Source organism: Xyrauchen texanus, chromosome 32 (genome assembly GCF_025860055.1).
Source record: "Xyrauchen texanus isolate HMW12.3.18 chromosome 32, RBS_HiC_50CHRs, whole genome shotgun sequence".
Taxonomy (NCBI): domain Eukaryota; kingdom Metazoa; phylum Chordata; class Actinopteri; order Cypriniformes; family Catostomidae; genus Xyrauchen; species Xyrauchen texanus.
Genome location: NC_068307.1, coordinates 19,613,022 through 19,632,205, shown reverse-complemented (window position 1 = coordinate 19,632,205; position 19,184 = coordinate 19,613,022). Strand labels below are relative to the sequence as shown.

The 19,184-nt window shown below is 38.2% G+C and overlaps 1 protein-coding gene across 3 annotated transcripts in view; it reads right to left on the bottom strand.

Moving 5' to 3' along the window:
* The window catches only part of LOC127625788 (calcium/calmodulin-dependent protein kinase type 1-like), a 103,246-nt gene that overhangs the window by 45,943 nt on the left and 38,119 nt on the right, over positions 1-19,184 (bottom strand). For all 3 annotated transcript variants that reach the window (XM_052101140.1, XM_052101141.1, XM_052101139.1), the window contains one exon: positions 436-567. In XM_052101140.1, coding sequence (XP_051957100.1) covers positions 436-567 — 132 coding nt within the window. The remainder of the gene's footprint in view (positions 1-435; positions 568-19,184) is intronic.

The window sequence follows — 19,184 nt, the reverse complement described above, 5'->3', positions numbered from 1 at the left end:
GATGAGAAATTTAGGGGAAAATTTGCATTTGGTGAGCAAAGGCCTTAAATCCCCTCTACTGGTAACAACAGCATTATTGAGAAATGTGACTTTATAGCAGCATGTGAGTGCTTCCTCATTCACATGTCTGCTCAAATCTCTTTGTGAATGCTGTGCCTCTTTGGCTGTGGTAACCCAGGCAACCTAAATACTAAAAATAGTGTTGGCTGCTTAGGCTCCAGTCATTCCCACAGAGCTTTTTTGATTCAATTTAAAAAAATATAAGATTTTTAACACATGCACAAATCACTTACTGTCCTCTCTCTCTGAGATAACACTGCTGTTACAGATAGTGTATACTGTGAACTTTGTGGACTTTAAAATCTGAGCTTCACTGTAGGAGTTGATAATATGTGTGTGGTATACATCTGTAAATGAAGAGTTTCAATGACTCACTTGTGGAGCACTGCAATTTCATTCTCAATGCTGTTTTCCTTTCCCTCCAGAGCTTTTTTTGGGATGCACTTTATTGCCACTAGTTTTCTTGTCCTCTTCTCTTCTGCGAGCACCACCTCAGAGAAAGCCCCCCTGAAACACAAGATCCAGATAACCTATCAGAATTTAGAAACACTGCTTTTCTTTCTGGCTGTAAAAAGGGGGTTATGGAAATTGGCATTAAGTAACAGAGTGCAACAGTAGGGTTCCAGAAGTAAAACAAAATCATTTTTTTCTCCAAAGACAAATTGATTTATAGTAATAATATATAAACCTTTCATTCTTTATGGATGATATATGCAAGCCATAAGCATAAGTGTGATTTCAAATTCTTCACCAACTAAATTTCTTATAAAGAACTACACTACCCATAATCCTGCATCAAGATTCACCAATCAGAAAAGGTGTAACCAGTCCTGCTGGACCCGCTCCAAACAGAATTCAAACCGGCGTCTCTGGCATGGGAGGCAGGCATTCTAATGAGGAGGCTAAAGGCTATAGCCACTAGCATCAGTCTCTAGTGCACCTCTTGAGGCCAAGGGAGTGAGGTATACACACTGCACAGCTCCCTACCAGCTGGCTACTGTTACAGAGTTCAACAGTGACCGCCCACACCCATTCATCACTGATGAATCAAATCCTTCACTCTCAATCAATTTAAATACTTGCTGGCCCAATCACTGTGTGATTCTTCTATTACTTACATCTTGAGGATTGCCTCTAATTCATTCCGAATCACTTTTTTGTTGTGTCTGGGCAAGCAGTACGACCGACACGTCTACAAACTTCTTTTGCAACTTGGCCACCTCCGTGAGCTGAGACGGCGAGAGGTGGTCTCCACAAAGGTACGGGGTGAGTGACATTTAACTTAAACCTCCGGACCGAGCTCCGCCCTCTCTGGAACTACCGTTACCATGGACACAGAGATCACCTTTCTCCACAATGTGCTCTGCCTCTATCCATTCATTTGAACTTATAATCGAGATCCCCGACTCGCCATGTGACCTCAAAGGGTTCTTTACACTTGGCGAGTAATTTAGACCTTGAAGTGGGCATTAATACAAGGGATTTGTCTCCCGTGCAAATTCCCATAGCGGAGCACCCTTATAATAGAGCCGGCTTTGTCTCTCTTGAGCTTGGAGCAAATTTCCCTGTGATAACCTACACATTGTGTGTAGCTTTGCTCGAAGATCAAGGACATATTTAATCACATTTTTGCTTTGGGAAGGTCCAGCCATTTATCCAAGTTTCTAGCATCCTCGCATACGAATTATAATCTTTAGGGTCTGATTAAATCGTTTGGACCAGCCCATCAGTTTGTGGGTGATAAACGCTGGTGTGAATTTATTTAATCCCCAACAACTCATAAAGTTCACACAGTGTACATGACATAAATGTTGTCTTGATCAGTGAGGATTTCCTTCGGAATTCCCACCCAGGAGATAATTTTGAAGAATGCCTCTGCAACACTGCATGCTGAGATGTTGCGCAAAGGCACTGCCCACGCCTCTGGATCATCCTGGGGCCCCATCTTCATGAGCACAAGGTGTGGCTTCATCACTGCTTCCAGGGCCGTGGCGGAAGACCCGCCAGCAGCCATCCAACTCCGTAAGACCTGCCCATCCTCTGCCTGTGCCTAAAGGAGCTGCTGGAAGCAGCGCTCCTGGGCAAGGACAGTTTATGGTGAGTCTCCTGGATGCTAGCCAAGGAGCGGATGACTTCTGCCAGCGTTGATGTGTCCATGGCAGCCAGTCTTCTTCCCAAATCCTGGATTTTGGCAACAGTGTAGATGTTCTGAAGGTTGAGGGAAACAAGGAAGCGGGAGCCAGCATCGCAGTTCATGTGAATGTTCTTTTTATTCTCAGGGTTTTTACTCAAAATATGTTTTCAGCAAGAACTTCAAGTTTGTACACATCAGCTTCAATGATTACAGTCAGCATAAACTCGATAGATGCTAAGTATATACAGCTTTTCAGCGTTCAGCTCCAGTCTGGGTATGTGTGTGCGACTCCCCGTCTCGCCATCACTGAAATAAAACAGGTGTTTAGAGTCAGTAATCACCAGGAGATGGCTCTTTCTGCTTCCTCTCTCCCCACTGACAGACACACGACCACATTCCCATCTCCACAATACCAAAACCAACAATGTTCAAAAGACTTGAAGAAAGGGATGAGATGCGTGGATTGACTGTCTCAGACGCGGAGACAGTTGAGATACCGCCTCTCGGACTAAGGCGAGTAACTACACCATCACGAGGACCTACAGCGCATTGGGAATAGGGCATTCCAAATTGGGGAGAAAAGGGGAGAAAGTGCTATTTAGTGTGATAAAATAGCTGACTTTTTCTGTGTAGTTATTACCTATTCCACCTTCATTGCCATGACAACATAATGTTTTAAACCCTAAAACCCTAAAGGGACTGTAAAAACTATGCTTTTAACAACTTTACAGCTTAAATAATGCACAAGTTTGAGAGAAGAATTAATATAAGTGCATTTATCAGATTATATGCTTCACATTTCTGACTTTAAACCCTCCAAAGGTTTTCCCTCTTCACATCCATTGTAAGTGCCACACTGTAACCTTGATTTTTGCTTCTTTTTTTTTCTAAGAAAAATAGCTCTCAAGAGCCATCAGACTTTCACGAGCTTACAGTGGAAAACTCTTGAGGGAAAAGACGTAGTGCCGCATTGACTTCTGGGACTTCAAATGGCTTCTTGCACACAAGTCACCATCTGATGCATCCTCGACCTTCGGCCTGATCAAGAACACATCCTGGGTATTTTATACATCGGTGCTTGCAATCAAAGAGTACTGGAATTGAACTTCGGCAGTGGATGAAGTCGAATGAGTCCATGAGAACGTATAATCACAAAAGAATGCACATTGAAAAACAGCCCTTGTTTCTAAATCTCCACTTTAAAAGTAGAACCAATGACCATAGTGTTGTCATCAGGACAGATTGCCAACTAAACCACAACCACAGGCAAGAGAGGCATTTTATTCACAGTCAACTTTGAGACTTCTAAAGAAAAACTCAGAAGAACACTAGATTCTCTAGATAAGATATAACCATTTAGCTAATGGGTCAGTGAAAGTGTAGGAAAACAGGAAGCAGATGTTTTCAGCATTCCTCAGAAGGGAGATCACCACAGGCTGAGTTCTCAAGAAGAGCTTCAAGACTTTTCCGGTTGAGGCTGAACATACATACATACCATACACAAGCATTACTGTCTAATGCTAGCGGTTTTATGAGCATATAGCTCAAAGGATTTCTACATCCGAACAAGTCAGAAACACTCTACTTCATCCTTTCTACAGTCACAAATAGGGATAACAAAAGCATTAGCATACTTTTACTTTTACAAAGACAAGTAAAGTGAAAGTAAATTGAGCATGCAAGTACTGAAAGAATCTCATGTTGGACAAACTACAGTGTGTCTGGTCTTTTGATTTCAAGTTTGCAAAAAACTATGTGCAGCCGATTCAACTTTGATAGCCTTTTTAAAAGCCATTCAAAATCTTTAAAGCTTTACACCTCTATACACTGACCCTCTGAGGAAGAAATGTTGCAAGTTCAATAAAGGTTGAGCTTTATTGACAACATCCTGTTTATGGCATAGTGTTACCACAAAATAAAAAGCAATAATAAAGCAAAAATGGTGGCTATAGTAATCCAATTACAATGGAAGTAAAATAACTTGTTAATAATAATAAGTTATTTCCAATATTTTAACTAAAGCTGGTAAACCCCAAGGATACAAATAACTTTTCACATAGAGAAACTTAGTGCAAGGGGATGTATGAATCACTTCCCCTTAGGTTCACATAGGTGCCCAAGCAGTGTAACCAAAGTTGTAGTTAATCAGATTAACTATAGACATGTTACACTAACGTTTGACAACTAGAAAGTGACCAACTACGTTTTGTCTTCATGTTGAATAGTATATCTACTGTATTATCAATTAAAATGATTGCTCTTTCTTTAAAATAAAGGCTATTTGGTTTGATATTTTTCTATTTAATGCAGTGATTTTCAGGTCTTTTAAGGGTGGCTTAAGTGTCCACATACATTTTGGAACCACTATATGTGTTTTAACAAAAATGCTTCCTAAGCTGCAAGTGCATTACAATATCCATGATTTCTGCTTTGTTCATTTGTATTTTTAGTGGTGATGGGCATTATGCGTCAAATGCTGTTTATAGAGCTTGTTTTGAACCCAGAACTTTCATTTAACACAGCTCAAACACGCTTTAAAACAGTTACATAGATGATCTACCGAACTGGCCACGATCAGACTAATAAAACAAGTTCTAAAAGATCTGATCCTATCAGTATACCACACAGCCTGTTCAATATTTGAAAATGGACTGAAGATATACAGAGAGAGAGAGAGAAACTCATTATTAAAAAGGATGTGATCATAGCTCCTCAGTGGCACAGATCCAGCTAGACAGACTGATCCTACAGTGCTCTGTACAGGCATGGAGAACAAACACTGATATGATACATAGTTAAGCTTGTGTGTGTGTCCTCATGAACAGAGGACAGGAGAAGACTGCAGGCTAAACCAGTGACGCTGGTTGTAAAATGCATTCACGTAAAGCAATGCCACACTAGTGCCTACACGCACACCTGCACAACATTTAAAGCAGCACACTGATACTGATATGAACATTGGAAAACTGCAGAGAGTGCATATTTAAGACATGTATGTTTTAGTCATGTAGTAAGCAGTGCTAAATTAATTTCGACAACTGAAATCAGCTGCTCTATGGCAGAGAATTGCACACACACACACACATTTCAAATGCACACACATGTTTACAGACACTTTTTAATCTGACTTAAACTATAATATGTCTTTTAAAAGTTTCATGTAAATGCTTTTAGTAGAACATCATACACATTAGGCTTTGATTCCTGGAATTTTCTGGAAAAATTGCAGAGGAGCCTTCTGTGTAGGGCTGCAACTAGCAATTATTTAGAAAATCGATTAATCTAACGATTATTCGACTAATCGCAATTATTGCAACGATTAATCATTAGCTATTAACTTTATTATTATTCTGCTTATGCCCCGACTTAAAAGGTTGTATAAAACATGCTTACTAACAATAAAAAGGGGAAAAAAATCATCTTTTAACAATGACATTAACTGAATTAAAGGGGTAGTTTAATTCAGTAAAGAAATTCACTGCAAAAAAAAACATATTGTTGTCTTGTTTTCCATTTAAAAATTTCAATAAATCCTTAAAACAAAATAAATTTAATTGAGAAGCAACATATAAGATATTTAGATATGCTTTATGATAATGTATCTTAAATATAAGTGTATTTTGTATACAAGTGTATTTTATATTTTTACAAAATATACTTATATTCAAGATCTATTCTCTAAAAACAAAGTCTAAATATCTTATATGCTGCTTCTCAGGTGAATGCATCTTTTTTAAAAGGATTTTTAGGCATTTTAAAATATTTGTATTTTTTATATTATATTCAACATTCTCAGATAACAATTGTTTCTTCTGCAGTATAGTTACAAAAATGTTTCATGTTGTTTTAAAAGAGTTTTACATATTTATATTGGAAAATAAGCCAAAACAAAAACAAATCAAAAACATATTTTGTTGCAGTGTAAATGGGGCAAACTTCAATCCATCTTTAACTCACAAAAAACAATCTCTCTCGTATTAATAAAGCTGCGTATTGCCAATTTTCTTCATGATAAGAAATGCACAGTGACATATTATGATTCAATAAGTCGCGAGCCAATACGTTCTAATTTAGCTGCAGCAAGCTTTCGCACTCGAGGGATGAGCGTCCCTGCGACAGAGTGAGCATCAGCCGGATGCAGTTTCAATCTCTCCCCCTCAGATCGGGACATTCACACAACTTAAATTAATGGGAAGCTTGATATAACTAACTCGTACAAACAGGAAGAACTCAAAGGTCTGTCAAAATAAAAGTCCCACTAACATGGCTCTATTAAAATGGATGCATGAAATTGAAGACAGAAAAATATAAAATTTTTATATTCAATAAGTAGCATTTATACTCATAATAACAATTATGTAGTATTAAATGGTTGCATCATTATTATTATTATTATTATTATTACTACTACTATCTATAAGCAATATCACAAACGCAAAGGCACTGACTGCACAGAAAAATTTCAGGTCATTTTGTAGTTAATTACATGATCTGCTTCCATATTATTTGAACTTATAAAGCATTAAATAAACACATTAAATATAACTGCATTTAAGATGTAATGTCAGGGTCTTTCCTTTAAAGATGCTCGACACGCAAGTTTTGCTTCAGCAGAGCGGCAGCTCCAGCTCTGCTTATTTCACAACAAGAGTGCTTCTGTATTTACTTTGTATTTTTGCATTATAATTTCCCTCATACTTTGCGATCTACATCACCTGAAGCTGTTTGGAAAGTTTAGAGAGCATCTGGACTGTGAGCTGTGTAATTCTTCCTCTCCACAGTCAGGTGCGAGCTGTAGTTCTGCTCTCATCATTTGAGTTTAAAGTGATCTCATATTACATTAAATTAGATCAAACGACTATTCAACAACGAAAATTTTGATCGCCAATTTTTTTTATTGTAAACTTTGTCGATAACGTCAACTAAATGTTTCAGCCCTACTTCTGTGTGAACGCAAGCCAGAACCGGAATGTCTGAAAATTTGTTTCTGGGATAAGACCCTATTATTATTGTTGTGTTACTGTGTGAAAAGCAGAGCCTATACCGCAAGGGGTATATGTGTCACAGTGATGACGTATTCATCATGTGAAGGAGAAAGTTTCCAGACTAGAGATGTAATGTTTTCTCGGAATAACTCGGTTTTAAAAAACACAGTTGTCATAAAGTTGACGTTTTCTCATTCATTGTGTGAATATAAAGTCAGGAATTTGTTTTCCAGATTATTTTCTTCAAATCCAAGTAAAGGAATTAAAATTTGCATTGCAAATCCCAATTAAATTAAAGGGACAATTGTCTGCATTTACAGCATCATAAAATTTACATGAAAAAATAAATAAAATCCTCTTTCATTCAGAGAGTGTAGCAAACCGAATGTCTGAGCCTGACCTTTTTTTCTCCCACACCAGCAGTTGTAATCCACAGTGTAGGAAAACTTTGGGTATTTAAAATGTTGATTAGATTATATTAACATTTTCTCTCTCATAAAAACACATTAAAACGTATGTTTGCTAAGACAGTGGCCCATCAAATGTATTTTATAGTTGTGTTTTGGCACTTTAAAACATAAAAAAAAAAAAAAAAAAAGAAACAGAAGAGAAATGGCCTAACGTGCTTAGTTTCAGAAAATAAAATGCTTAGCAGAAAAATATTTTCTTTACCCATAAACTGGGGTTTCATTCTTTTGGCAAAGGATAGTGAGATTGAGAGACTGGATTGGATTCTGCCTGATAGTTGATGTGACGAGGCAGGTGAGGAATGAGGATCTATATGCAGCGTTATTCAAATAAACTAGAAAGCTCAGAATAAATAAAAATGCAGGGAACCTAGCACAGAGCATAATCAAACATGCAAGAACTGACAAATGAACTGGGGGAAACAAGGGCTTAAATAACCAAGGGAAAACAAGGAATACCTGGGGAAACAATCAGGGGAAAACCAATCATAAAATGAAACTACAAAGGACTACAAAAACCTAACAGGAAACAGGAACTAAACAAGAACTTCAACATAAAAGCACAAAAAAAAGACAACAGGGAATATGTGACAGTTCAATTCATACATTAATCTCTTGAGACCCAAGAATGACTGCGGTGTCCATTTCCTTTTTTATTTAAAAAAAAACAAATCAAATCTAGAGCAAATATTTTTCCTAAAAATTAATGGCAGCATATGTATGTGGACAGTGGGACTAAGTTGTGAAATTTTAAATAATACCAAGCTATAGAAAGCCAGATTAATTATTTTTTTTTAATCAAATTGTTTATTATGTTTCCAGGCGTATTGGTTATTCATGTTTTTGAAACATTACAGACATTACATAAGAAATTAGCATAATTAATTCTGATTCAAAGGTAATGGCCAACATCATCCAATCACTGCCAATCATGTTAAAATAAAATTATACATTATAAATTCTGCAGCTACATATTGATTACCATTGTCCTGTGTCTGCCAAACATGTTGAGTGGACCAAACATCATCTGCAGCCTGAAACTAAACTTTTGATAGGAAGTTTGGATCGAATGCACTTACCTGCACAGAGAGCTATAGGATAATCCCCTGCTCCCTATTTAGTGAATGACTTAGCCTCCAGTGTGCTTTCTCTCTGCACTGACCTCAGAACAGTTCAAAATGCACCTGATGTTCATCCTAACTCTATATCAAACCTCTGAAAGCAAAAATGTTCCGCTTTTGGATGAACCCATTGATTCTTAATGTGAAAAAATGCACAGTAAATATATGATTTCTAAGAAGAAAATGCACTTAAGTGCACGCAAGTGTACACTGGGTTTGCAATAAATTGCTCAAATAGTTAAAAAAAAAAAAATAATTCAAAAAGGCATATCGGATGAAACTAGAGACTCTTATCTTTCGACTCAAACAGGTTTCAATATAAAAAATTTCTTTTGCAAAATACAAGCCAGATACAAGCCAGAAAACGAATGCAAAATAAAATTTCCCTGTGAGCGAGCAGGAGGATATGGCCGGGCCGTGATGGAGCACGGCCTGTGCTGAATCAGATGATCAGTGGGAAAGCGAGATAAGTGTCAGACGGAGATGCCGGTTCTAGAGAGAAAGAGACACGTGGGCGTGTTGCATATGTGTCTGTGTCCTCATCTTTTATGCTGTTTTAAGATCATTTATATCATTAAAGTTTATGTTTACTGTTCGTGAACTTGTCGTTCACAGCCGTTTTACTGTTTACAGTGGTGCTGATGACCGTGATTTAAATGTTCTATTACGCATTGTGTCATGTATACTTAGAGAGATTAAGACTGTAGCTCGACTATGCAAAAACTGGTAGTAGCTTGATCATAACATCACATGTAAAGGTACTGATAGATGTTAGTATTATATCTGCCCGACAAAGCATGTAGAACCACAACAGGAAGTGCAAAACTACAACAGAAGTGAAAACAAAAATGTGTTATCTCGCAAGAAATAGTGACTTCATGCACGGATGTCATGCACAGATGTTTTACATTTTTTGAAAATAAGAGTATTGCCTGCCCATGCAAAATGCTTGGGTGTTATGAGTGGTTGCCAGGGTGTTGCCATGTGGTTGTTGGGGATTATGAGTGGTTGCAAACTGACCAAGTTAAAATACCATAATGATAGGGTGTTGTGGGTGGTTGCCAGGGTGTTGTTATATTATTAAGTATGAGCAGTATTAATAGTGATGCTTGCCTTAGAAAACACCACTAAAAGAGTATGTACAGTACTGTGCAGAAGTTTTAGGCACTTGTGAAAAACGTTGCATAGTGAGAATTTCTTTAAACAATGCTTTCTTTAAATAATAAAATTTAAATAGTTTTCATTTATCAATTTACGTCATACAAAGTCCAGTATACATAAAAAAGCTAAATCAATATTTGGCTTGACCACCTTTGCCTTCAAAACTGCACCAATTCTCCTATAAGTACTCCTTGATACAGTTTATAGATACTTGGTTGCTTGCAGATAGGATTTTCCAAGCTTCGAGAATTCACCACAATTATTCTATCTATTTAGGCTGTCTCAATAGCTTCCATCTCTTCATGTAATCCCAAACTGAATACATTTTCAGTGGGGGGCTCTGTGGAGGCCATGCCACCTGTTGCAAGGTTCCCTGTTCTTCTATTATATTCTATTTGCAAAAGGAATATTTGTGAGTCTAAAATGTGTATTTCCTCTTGGCACACTAAAGCTGAAGATATAAAAAATCATCTTAAGACAAATGTTTTTGTGAAACATCTTATGTGTCATTTGCACAGTACTGTATGTTGACACACGACTTCAGTGAGAGTGAAGGTTTGGAGAAGAGGATTGTAGGATGTAAGATAGCAAAGCAGCACATTCTTGTCCGGTCAAAGACACAAGAGGACTGCCATCTGGTAGAAGCAGGGAAAGTGGAATAGATTACGACACAAGCCTGTCTGCTGTGGCTTCCTGATTATATTCCACTTCCCCAGTGACACAGAGGACAGAGAAAAGGTTACTGGGGACATAGACAAACTCCAAAACTTGATCTGGAATCATCTTTTGTCAGCCCTGACCGACTATCATAATTTTAATTAGCGTTAACCACAATCCATGCCATGACATCAGTTACACTTTTAGTATGAGAATCTATATATTTTCCAAAACCTAGTTTGCGGTGTTGCTGGCCTACATAGGCAGCTGCCTGTAGGTCCTTTTACATGAGTCGCATGTAAACGGCTTTATAAACGGCTGTTAACACTAAAATGAATTCCTCGGGTGCAGCTCGTAGATTTCCGCTCGAGATTTGTGCTGGGATAATCCCAGCATTAATGGGAAGCTTGATATAACTAACTCGTAAAAACAGGAAGAACTGAAAGGTTTGTCAAAATAAAAGTCCCACTAACATAGCTCTATTCAAATGGATGCGTGAAATTGAAGACAGAAAAATATAAAAAATTTATATTCAATAAGTAGCATTAATACTCATAATAACAATTATTTAGTATTAAATGGTTGCATTATTATTATTATTATTATTACTATCTATAAGCAATATCACAAACGCAAACAGCCTTGTGCCACAGGTAATCAGATTTTTTTCATTAAAACTGCGAAGCTCTGTTGTGCATAATTTTATTTTACCCAAAATAAAATTAAATTTTTTTGTAAATAAATAAAAATAATATATATATATATATATTTAGATATAGATTTATAATATTTTTTATTTTATTAAAACTGTATATTTCAGTTTGATTAAACACCATTTGATCATAACGTTTCATATAACATGGAATCCATAAAAATGCAAATGGGAAAACTCAACATTTGTATCTTTATGCAGTTCTTTTAATAGTTTTCTGTGTAATTTCATAAAAAAATCTGAAGCTTTTTATTTGTTAATTATAAAATTGATTAAGTATCGATACTGAGGTACCAGGGATGGTGTTGTACTGAAGCCAAAATTGTGGTATCGGAACAGCCCTATACCCTAAAAATCAAAGTAAATCCATTACAGAAAGGCTTCAAAAATAGAAAATCCACCTTTTGGAGCCCAGTCAGAGCCCAGACCTTAATCCAATTGAGATGCTGTGGAATGACCTCAAGAGAGTCATTCACACCAGACATCCTAAGAATATGGCTGAGCTAAGGCAGTACTGTTCTGAGGAATGGTCCAAAATTCCTTCTGAACATTGTGCAGGTCTAATCCGCAGCTAACGAAAGCACTTAGTTGAGGTTATTGCTGCCAAAGGAGGATCGACCAGTTATTAAATTTAAGGGTTCACTAACATTTTACACAGCACTGTGACCATTTAATGGAATGTGTTCAGTAAAGACATGAAAGGTTATACATTTTTTGTGTGTTGTTATTTTATCAACATTGTATTGGTCTATACTTGTGACATTGCTGAAGATGAGATCACATTTTAAAACCAATTAATAAAGAAAACAGTTAATTCCAAAGGGCTCACATACTTTTTCTTGCCACTGTATATGTAATAAGTTTGACTACTATTATAAAATAAGCATAGGCTAATAATATTATGTTTTTATTGTTGTAGTGTAATGATTATTTAGTTACCATTGTGCAAAAGGAACAAGTTATAAAATATCAGTTCTTCATATTGGTTATCGGACAAGTAAACATCACAATCTGTATAGGTTGTAAAAAACCCATCAATATCAGTTTATCTAACATTTTTGCCTACCTCTTTCATTTGGTTTCATTGTCTTCACAACGCTTTTGTTGATAGGTGTGCTGGCTCTGACTAGGGATGTCAATTTTCAGAAATGTTTTTAATCAATTGTTGTGGAAATTAACAATCAATTAATTGATTAAGTGTTAACGTTAATACAGAATAATGCATGTGTAGGACTCCAAATAATATGTGAATGTAGCCTTGTGTTTCAATGAATACACTTAAAAAAAAACTAAAATATTCTTAATTCAGTTCATGTTCATGTTTATTATTCATTGTTTAATTACTGGTAATGAATTACAGTTAATAATAACTTGTATACAAAATACATCTTTGAGTTCCTTTTAACTTCACGTTGTGGATCGTGGGATATTTCAGACCTTTGTATTGTTTTATATGAAATTAATTCAAATCATTAAACACTGAGTAAACAGAGTACATTACATCCCACTTCTATGGTAATTATGAGGATATAGCTGAATGTGCCCTCTCCCAGTGATCACTGACGTAATTGTAGGTTGGATTAAACAAGGAGACCAGCAGATAAACTGTACTTGCTGTCATGTTCTACTTTAACACACAAATCATAATGTTAATTTTTAAAGAAATACTCAAACACTGATTACATTAAGCCTGCTTCATCTTCATCCGTGCGTCTTCTATGATGCGGAAAAGACGTAACATGCCATGCACAAGCGATCAAATTATTAACAACAATTAATCGATTAATCATTAACACCTCTAGCTCTGACATGTTAAGGCAACAACATAACAGAAATGGAACCTAATAAGAGATCAACTTTTGATGTTAGCATGGTTCTACGCTAACAATGTGTTATTCTAAAAAGCATACAAATACATAGCACAGACAATATTTGGTAAAACGTTAAATTTTCAGTCTATATTTAGTTTATCGATAATGGAAAAAAGGTATATTTATAGTTGATGTTTATTTCGTCTTTCTGCCATCTTGGATGAATACTGTCCATTAGTTCAATTAGTGCCTTTTCCGTGAAATACATATGCAATATTGCAATGTAGCAGCATAATGTTGCTACCATTTGAAACAGCCTTTGTATCGGGAACGTGTACGTAAATGAAGCCTTAAAATGCTGTTTAGGTAGCATCTCGCTAGGTTTTGAAACAGATACACACAAAGTTATTATTTCACTCACTCTTTTATAACTTGTGATTTCTTGTCACCCCCTCTCTCCTTTATCTTTTCTTTTCCTCCATTAAGCACTCTTTCCAATTAACATACTCTATTAGCATAAAATATTTTTTTTCTCATGTCCCATAAAAAACATAATGTTGGGGTTTTTGTAATGATTTTTGCTGTGTTTTGGCTGCTGGTATGATAGCTTTGGAGAAATTGTGGTTCCCTTTCTGTCACTCACTCGATATTGTGTCGATGTAGTGACACTGGGGGTTGCTCTTGAGAGACCCGAAACACCACAACCTTTGAGAAAAGGCCAATGGGAATTGGCGAGTGGAATTTGCATACAACTCCCCCAGACATATGGGTATAAAAGGAGAAGGAATGCCCATTCTCATTCAGATTTTTTCTTTGGAGCCAAGCGGTTGTGTAACAGCGAGCTGAATACTACTGCTGTTCCATTCACCTCGAAGAAGCGTATGCTCTTGGATATACGGTGCATTCCAGTGGCTTTCTCTCCTTCTGCACGCCTAGTGAAAATTATGCCTGTGGGTGCTCTGACAGTGCTACTAAGAGAGTATATTTCTGCTAAAAGAGTATATTTTCTCTTTAAGAACACACTGACATTAATGTTTTTTTAAAGACGCATCTTTATAAAGATTCCTTTCCATCTTTGTGTGATTCCTGGATGCGGTCGTTAGCTCTCCGCCTCAGATGGCCACAGGCGCTGCCTCATGTGTCGGGGCAGTGGTAACACTGAGACAGCGTTCGTGGTTGGTTCATGTTTTAATTGCAAGAATATGACCATGGCAATGTTGCAGTGGCGGCCACTCCAGCCACTCCCTGCGCTGCGTCTTCTACCTACGAGTTCAATGGGAGCTAAATCCCCACGGACCTCCCTTTCCCCAGCACACTCATTTTCCCCCGTTGAGTTACGAGATGAGACCAGCTCACCTCATGGCCAGCTTTCGGGGCTCGCGAGCAGGATGAGTGCCTCTTCCATGTGTTGTATTGCCACATGTTGACCTCCCCATTTGGGCAGGATGTTGTCTCCACGGGGTCTTTTCCCCATAAATGAATAGGAAAGGAAACGAACACCTTCCCCGATACAGTGCATCCGGAAAGTATTCAGAGCGCTTCACTTTTTCCACATTTTGTTATGTTACAGCCTTATTCCAAAATTGATTAAATTCATTATTTTCCTCAAAATTCTACAAACAATACCCCATAATAACAAAGTGAAAGAAGTTTGTTTGAAATCTTTGCAAATTTATTAAAAATAAAAAATGAAATCGCATGTACATAAGTATTCACAGCCTTTGCCATGACACTCAGGTGCTCAGGTGCATCCTGTTTCCACTGATCACCCTTGATATGTTTCTACAACTTGATTGGAGTACACCAATGGTAAATTCAGTTGATTGGACATGATTTGGAAAGGCACACACATGTCTGTATAAGGTCCCTCAGTTAACAGTGCATGTCAGAGCACAAACCAAGCCATGAAGTTCAAGGAATTGTCTGAAGACCTCAGAGACAGGAATGTATCAAGGCACAGATCTGGGGAAGGGTACAGAACATTTCTGCAGCATTGAAGGTCCCAATGAGCACAGTGGCCTCCATGATCCATAAATGGAAGAAGTTTGGAACCACCAGGACTCTTCCTAGAGCTGGCCGCCCGGCCAAACTGAGCGATTGGGGAGAACTGCCTTAGACAGGGAGGTGACCAAGAACCCAATGGTCACTCTGACAGAGCTTCAGCATTTCTCTGTAGAGAGAGGAGAAACTTCCAGAAGAAAATCCATCTCTGCAGCACTCCACCAATCAGGACTCTTTGGTGGAGTGGCCAGACGGAAGCCACTCCTCAGTAAAAGGCACATGACAGCCCGCCTGGGTCTGCCAAAAGGCACCTGAAGGACTCTCAGACCATGAGAGAACAAAATTCTCTGGTCTGATGAAACAAAGATTAAACTCTTTGGCCTGAATAGCAAGCATCATGTCAGGAGGAAACCAGGCACCGCTCATCACCTGGCCAATACCATCCCTACAGTGAAGCATGGTGGTGGCAGCATCATGCTGGGGATGTTTTTCAGCGGCAGGAACTGGGAGACTAGTCAGGATCAAGGGAAAGATGAATGCAGCAATGTACAGAGACATCCTTATTGAAAACCTGCTCCTGAGCACTCTGGACCTCAGACTGGGGCGAAGGTTCATCTTCTAACAGGACAACGACCCTAAGCACACAGCCAAGATAACAAAGGAGTGGCTACGGGACAACTCTGTGAATGTCCTTGAGTGGCCCAGCCAGAGCCCAGACTTGAACCCGATTGAACATCTCTGGAGAGATCTGAAAATGGCTGTGCACAGACGTTCCCCATCCAACCTGATGGAGCTTGAGAGGTCTGCCCAAAAATGGGTGTGCCAAGCTTGTAGCATCACAAAAAGACTTGAGGCTGTAATTGGTGTCAAAGGTGCTTTAACAAAGTATTGAGCAAAGGCAGTGAATCCTTATGTACATGTGACTTTTTCGTTTTTATTTTTTTTTTTAAATTGGCAAAGATTTCAAACAAATTTCTTTCACATTGTCATTATGGGGTATTGTTTGTAGAAATTAAATTCATGAATTTAATCAATTTTGGAATAAGGCTGTAACATAACAAAATGTGGAAAAAGTGAAGCGCTGTGAACACTTTCCGGATGCACTGTATAATAGCGTTAGATGGCATTGGCCAAATCTAAAACTTTGTGGAGAGAAAACATAGAGAGAATGCTATTTATTTTCCCATGCTATTTATGTCGCTTCCCCCCCTCAGGGATGTGGGGAACTACATGACGTCTTTTGGGGCATTGGGGGAGGTTACGTGCAGTATGATGCACCTGCTATTATGCACGCAGCAGCTTGCTTGCACCTGCATTGGCAGTTCACGTAACACGGTTCAGCTGTAGTGGCGTTTTTCTATAGGGACCCCTAGTGTCACTACATCGACATAACGTCGAGTGAGTGACAGAAGGGGAATGTCTGGGTTACTGTTGCAACTTGTCATTACTGTCATTGTGTCCCTCTTGCCACAATGCTGTACTAGCTGCTGAAATGGCCAGGACCTTGTCTTGGCTCCTCAGCACAAAACCTGAATGAGTGTGGGCATTCCTTCTCCTTTTATCCACTAGTGTTACTACATCGACACAACATCTTGTTCCCTCCATCAGGGAACGGAGGTTACAACAGTAACCAAGACGTTTTCCTGAGAGGAAATGGAGGTCAAGACCAGAGCAAGGCAGAGAGGCTTCCAGTCAATGTTGCAAGACTCATACATCTCACTTCAGAAGAGTAAGACAACACAAATTAGACTCTCTTCAAGTTTAAACTCAACCATTTCAAGTTAGAATACTGAAAAAATGGCACCAGGCAAAAAAATGACATGGGGGTGTGACATTATTTGGATCCAATCTAATTAGATACCACAAACAATTTAATAATTAATCTCTCTAGAGACCGACGCCAAATGACATAATGCTACCTGAGGCAGTGCTCAGCCTAAATTCAGTGCATGTCCCACAGACTCGAAACAGAACCGTCATTTCTGCTGATTGGGTTGCATAACGCTACTGAAATTAATCAAAATTCAGGTGCAGCCCATGTGCTGCAGACCAGACTCAGACTGAATACAGTGAATCAAGTCATCTGAATAAAGGCTTGTGTATTTTTAAAGGTCACAGTTTGGATTTGAATCAGGCAGACTGACCCAAGACATGTACCAGTCTTATTAACCTTATTAACTGGCAAAATAGAGGCCAAACAGTATTTTCCTCAGCCTGATGCTGATATCTAAAGACAGAAAGGTTGATATAGTGCATATATTTAGCTGAAATAGAAAATAAAATAAAAACATTAGGCATGACAGGCAGTGTTTTACAGTTATTTTACCATGGTAAAGTGTTGTTCTTGGGCACAACACAAAGTGAAGCAACAGCAAAATAATGAAAGACACAGATGTTCAATAAAAAGTAATAAAAGTAATAAAACGTTGATTATTAATTTTTGTTTTTTTATTAATAATATTTTTTTTTATAAAAGTCTTAAAATTAATTTGAAACTTGTAAAAGATTCATTATAAATTAACAAGGTTTGCAGTGGATTTTAAAACTGAATCAACTGAGACCAAACCCGTCTACAAGACGTTTGAGAACTGGATCGTGTAGCCTAGAGTTTTTGCTACAAAATGATGTGAAAACCATCCTGATCACTCATTCATACAAAACAATATAGTAATTTAACTTATATATAATACACTTTTAGTGTTAGAAAGGTCATATGCGAGGAAGCGTGAACAATCATGAATATTGATTGTAATTATCACCTGAGGAGACAAAAGACCCCTCCCTTGGGCCTATCAATGAGGAATGTGACCGAAAGCGAATGAATGTGAGGAGACTTAATGATCAAAATCACGTTTTAAGTTAAAAGAAGTAATCTGACTATACATTTTCTTTACATAAAGACTTTACTTAATTTTAGACCTACACTACCGTTTAAAAGAAGTCCCTTCTGCTCACCAAGACTGCATTTATTTGATCCAAAATACAGATAATTTGAACTATTTTTACAATTTAAAAGAACAGTTTTCTATTTGAATATATTGTAAAATGCAATTTGTGATCAAAGCTGAATTTTCAGTATCATTGCTGCAGTCTTCAGTGTCACAGAAATCAATATAAAATAATGATTTTCTAATATGGGCATATTTAAAGTGCATTAAAACACATATTACTTGTCTCAGATCTAGGATCGACCGAAGCCCGCCGTCTTTTTTTGGAACGAGAAATTAGCGGCTGTAAAACCCTTTGAGAGTTTAGCAGTCTGGAACAATATCTCTCACGTCTTTCGTTAGGAGATTGTGAATCTCTGCCTGTAACAACGGTGCGTTTCGAGATATGGACGGTATAATGCCGTTGAATCGTGGCGGCCTGCACACAAATTGGAGCCATGAAATATAGCCATGCTCAGTTGTTTTTTTGCACCCAGTCTGATACACCTGTGACAGTTCACCACAAGTCTGCATGGTGAGACAGCGGGTGCAACAGTTCGCTCTTTAGAAGAGACAGAGCGCCGCTCGCTATAGAGAAGCAGTTGATCATAGTGTGTGGGGTGTGAGAAACATGAAGAGAAATTGAGCCCTCTTTTTGATACTATGTGACCGTCTTGTGTGAATGTGTGAGTGTTTGGCGGCACCGAGGAAGGGGGGTGGGCTTTTTCGCCGGGCACTGGCTCGAAGCAGAGCGTGAGCAGGGCAGATGAGGGAACACTTTCCTTAATCAAAAAGTGCTTTTGTGCTGCGACTAATTGTTCAGAAAAGCTTTCCATGGGGGCCTGGATAGCTTAGCGAGTATTGGCGCTGACTACCACCACTGGAGTCACAAGTTCGAATCCAGGGTGTGCTGAGTGACTCCAGCCAGGTCTCCTAAGCAACCAAATTGGCCCGGTTGCTAGGGAGGGAAGAGTAATGTGGGGTAAACTCGTCATGGTCAAGATTAGTGGTTCTCACTCTAAATAGGGTGTGTAGTAAATTGTGCATGGATCGTGGAGAGTAGCATGAGCCTCCACATGCTGGGAGTCTCCGCGGTGTCATGCACAATGAGCCACGTAATAAGATACATGGATTGACCGTCTCAGAAG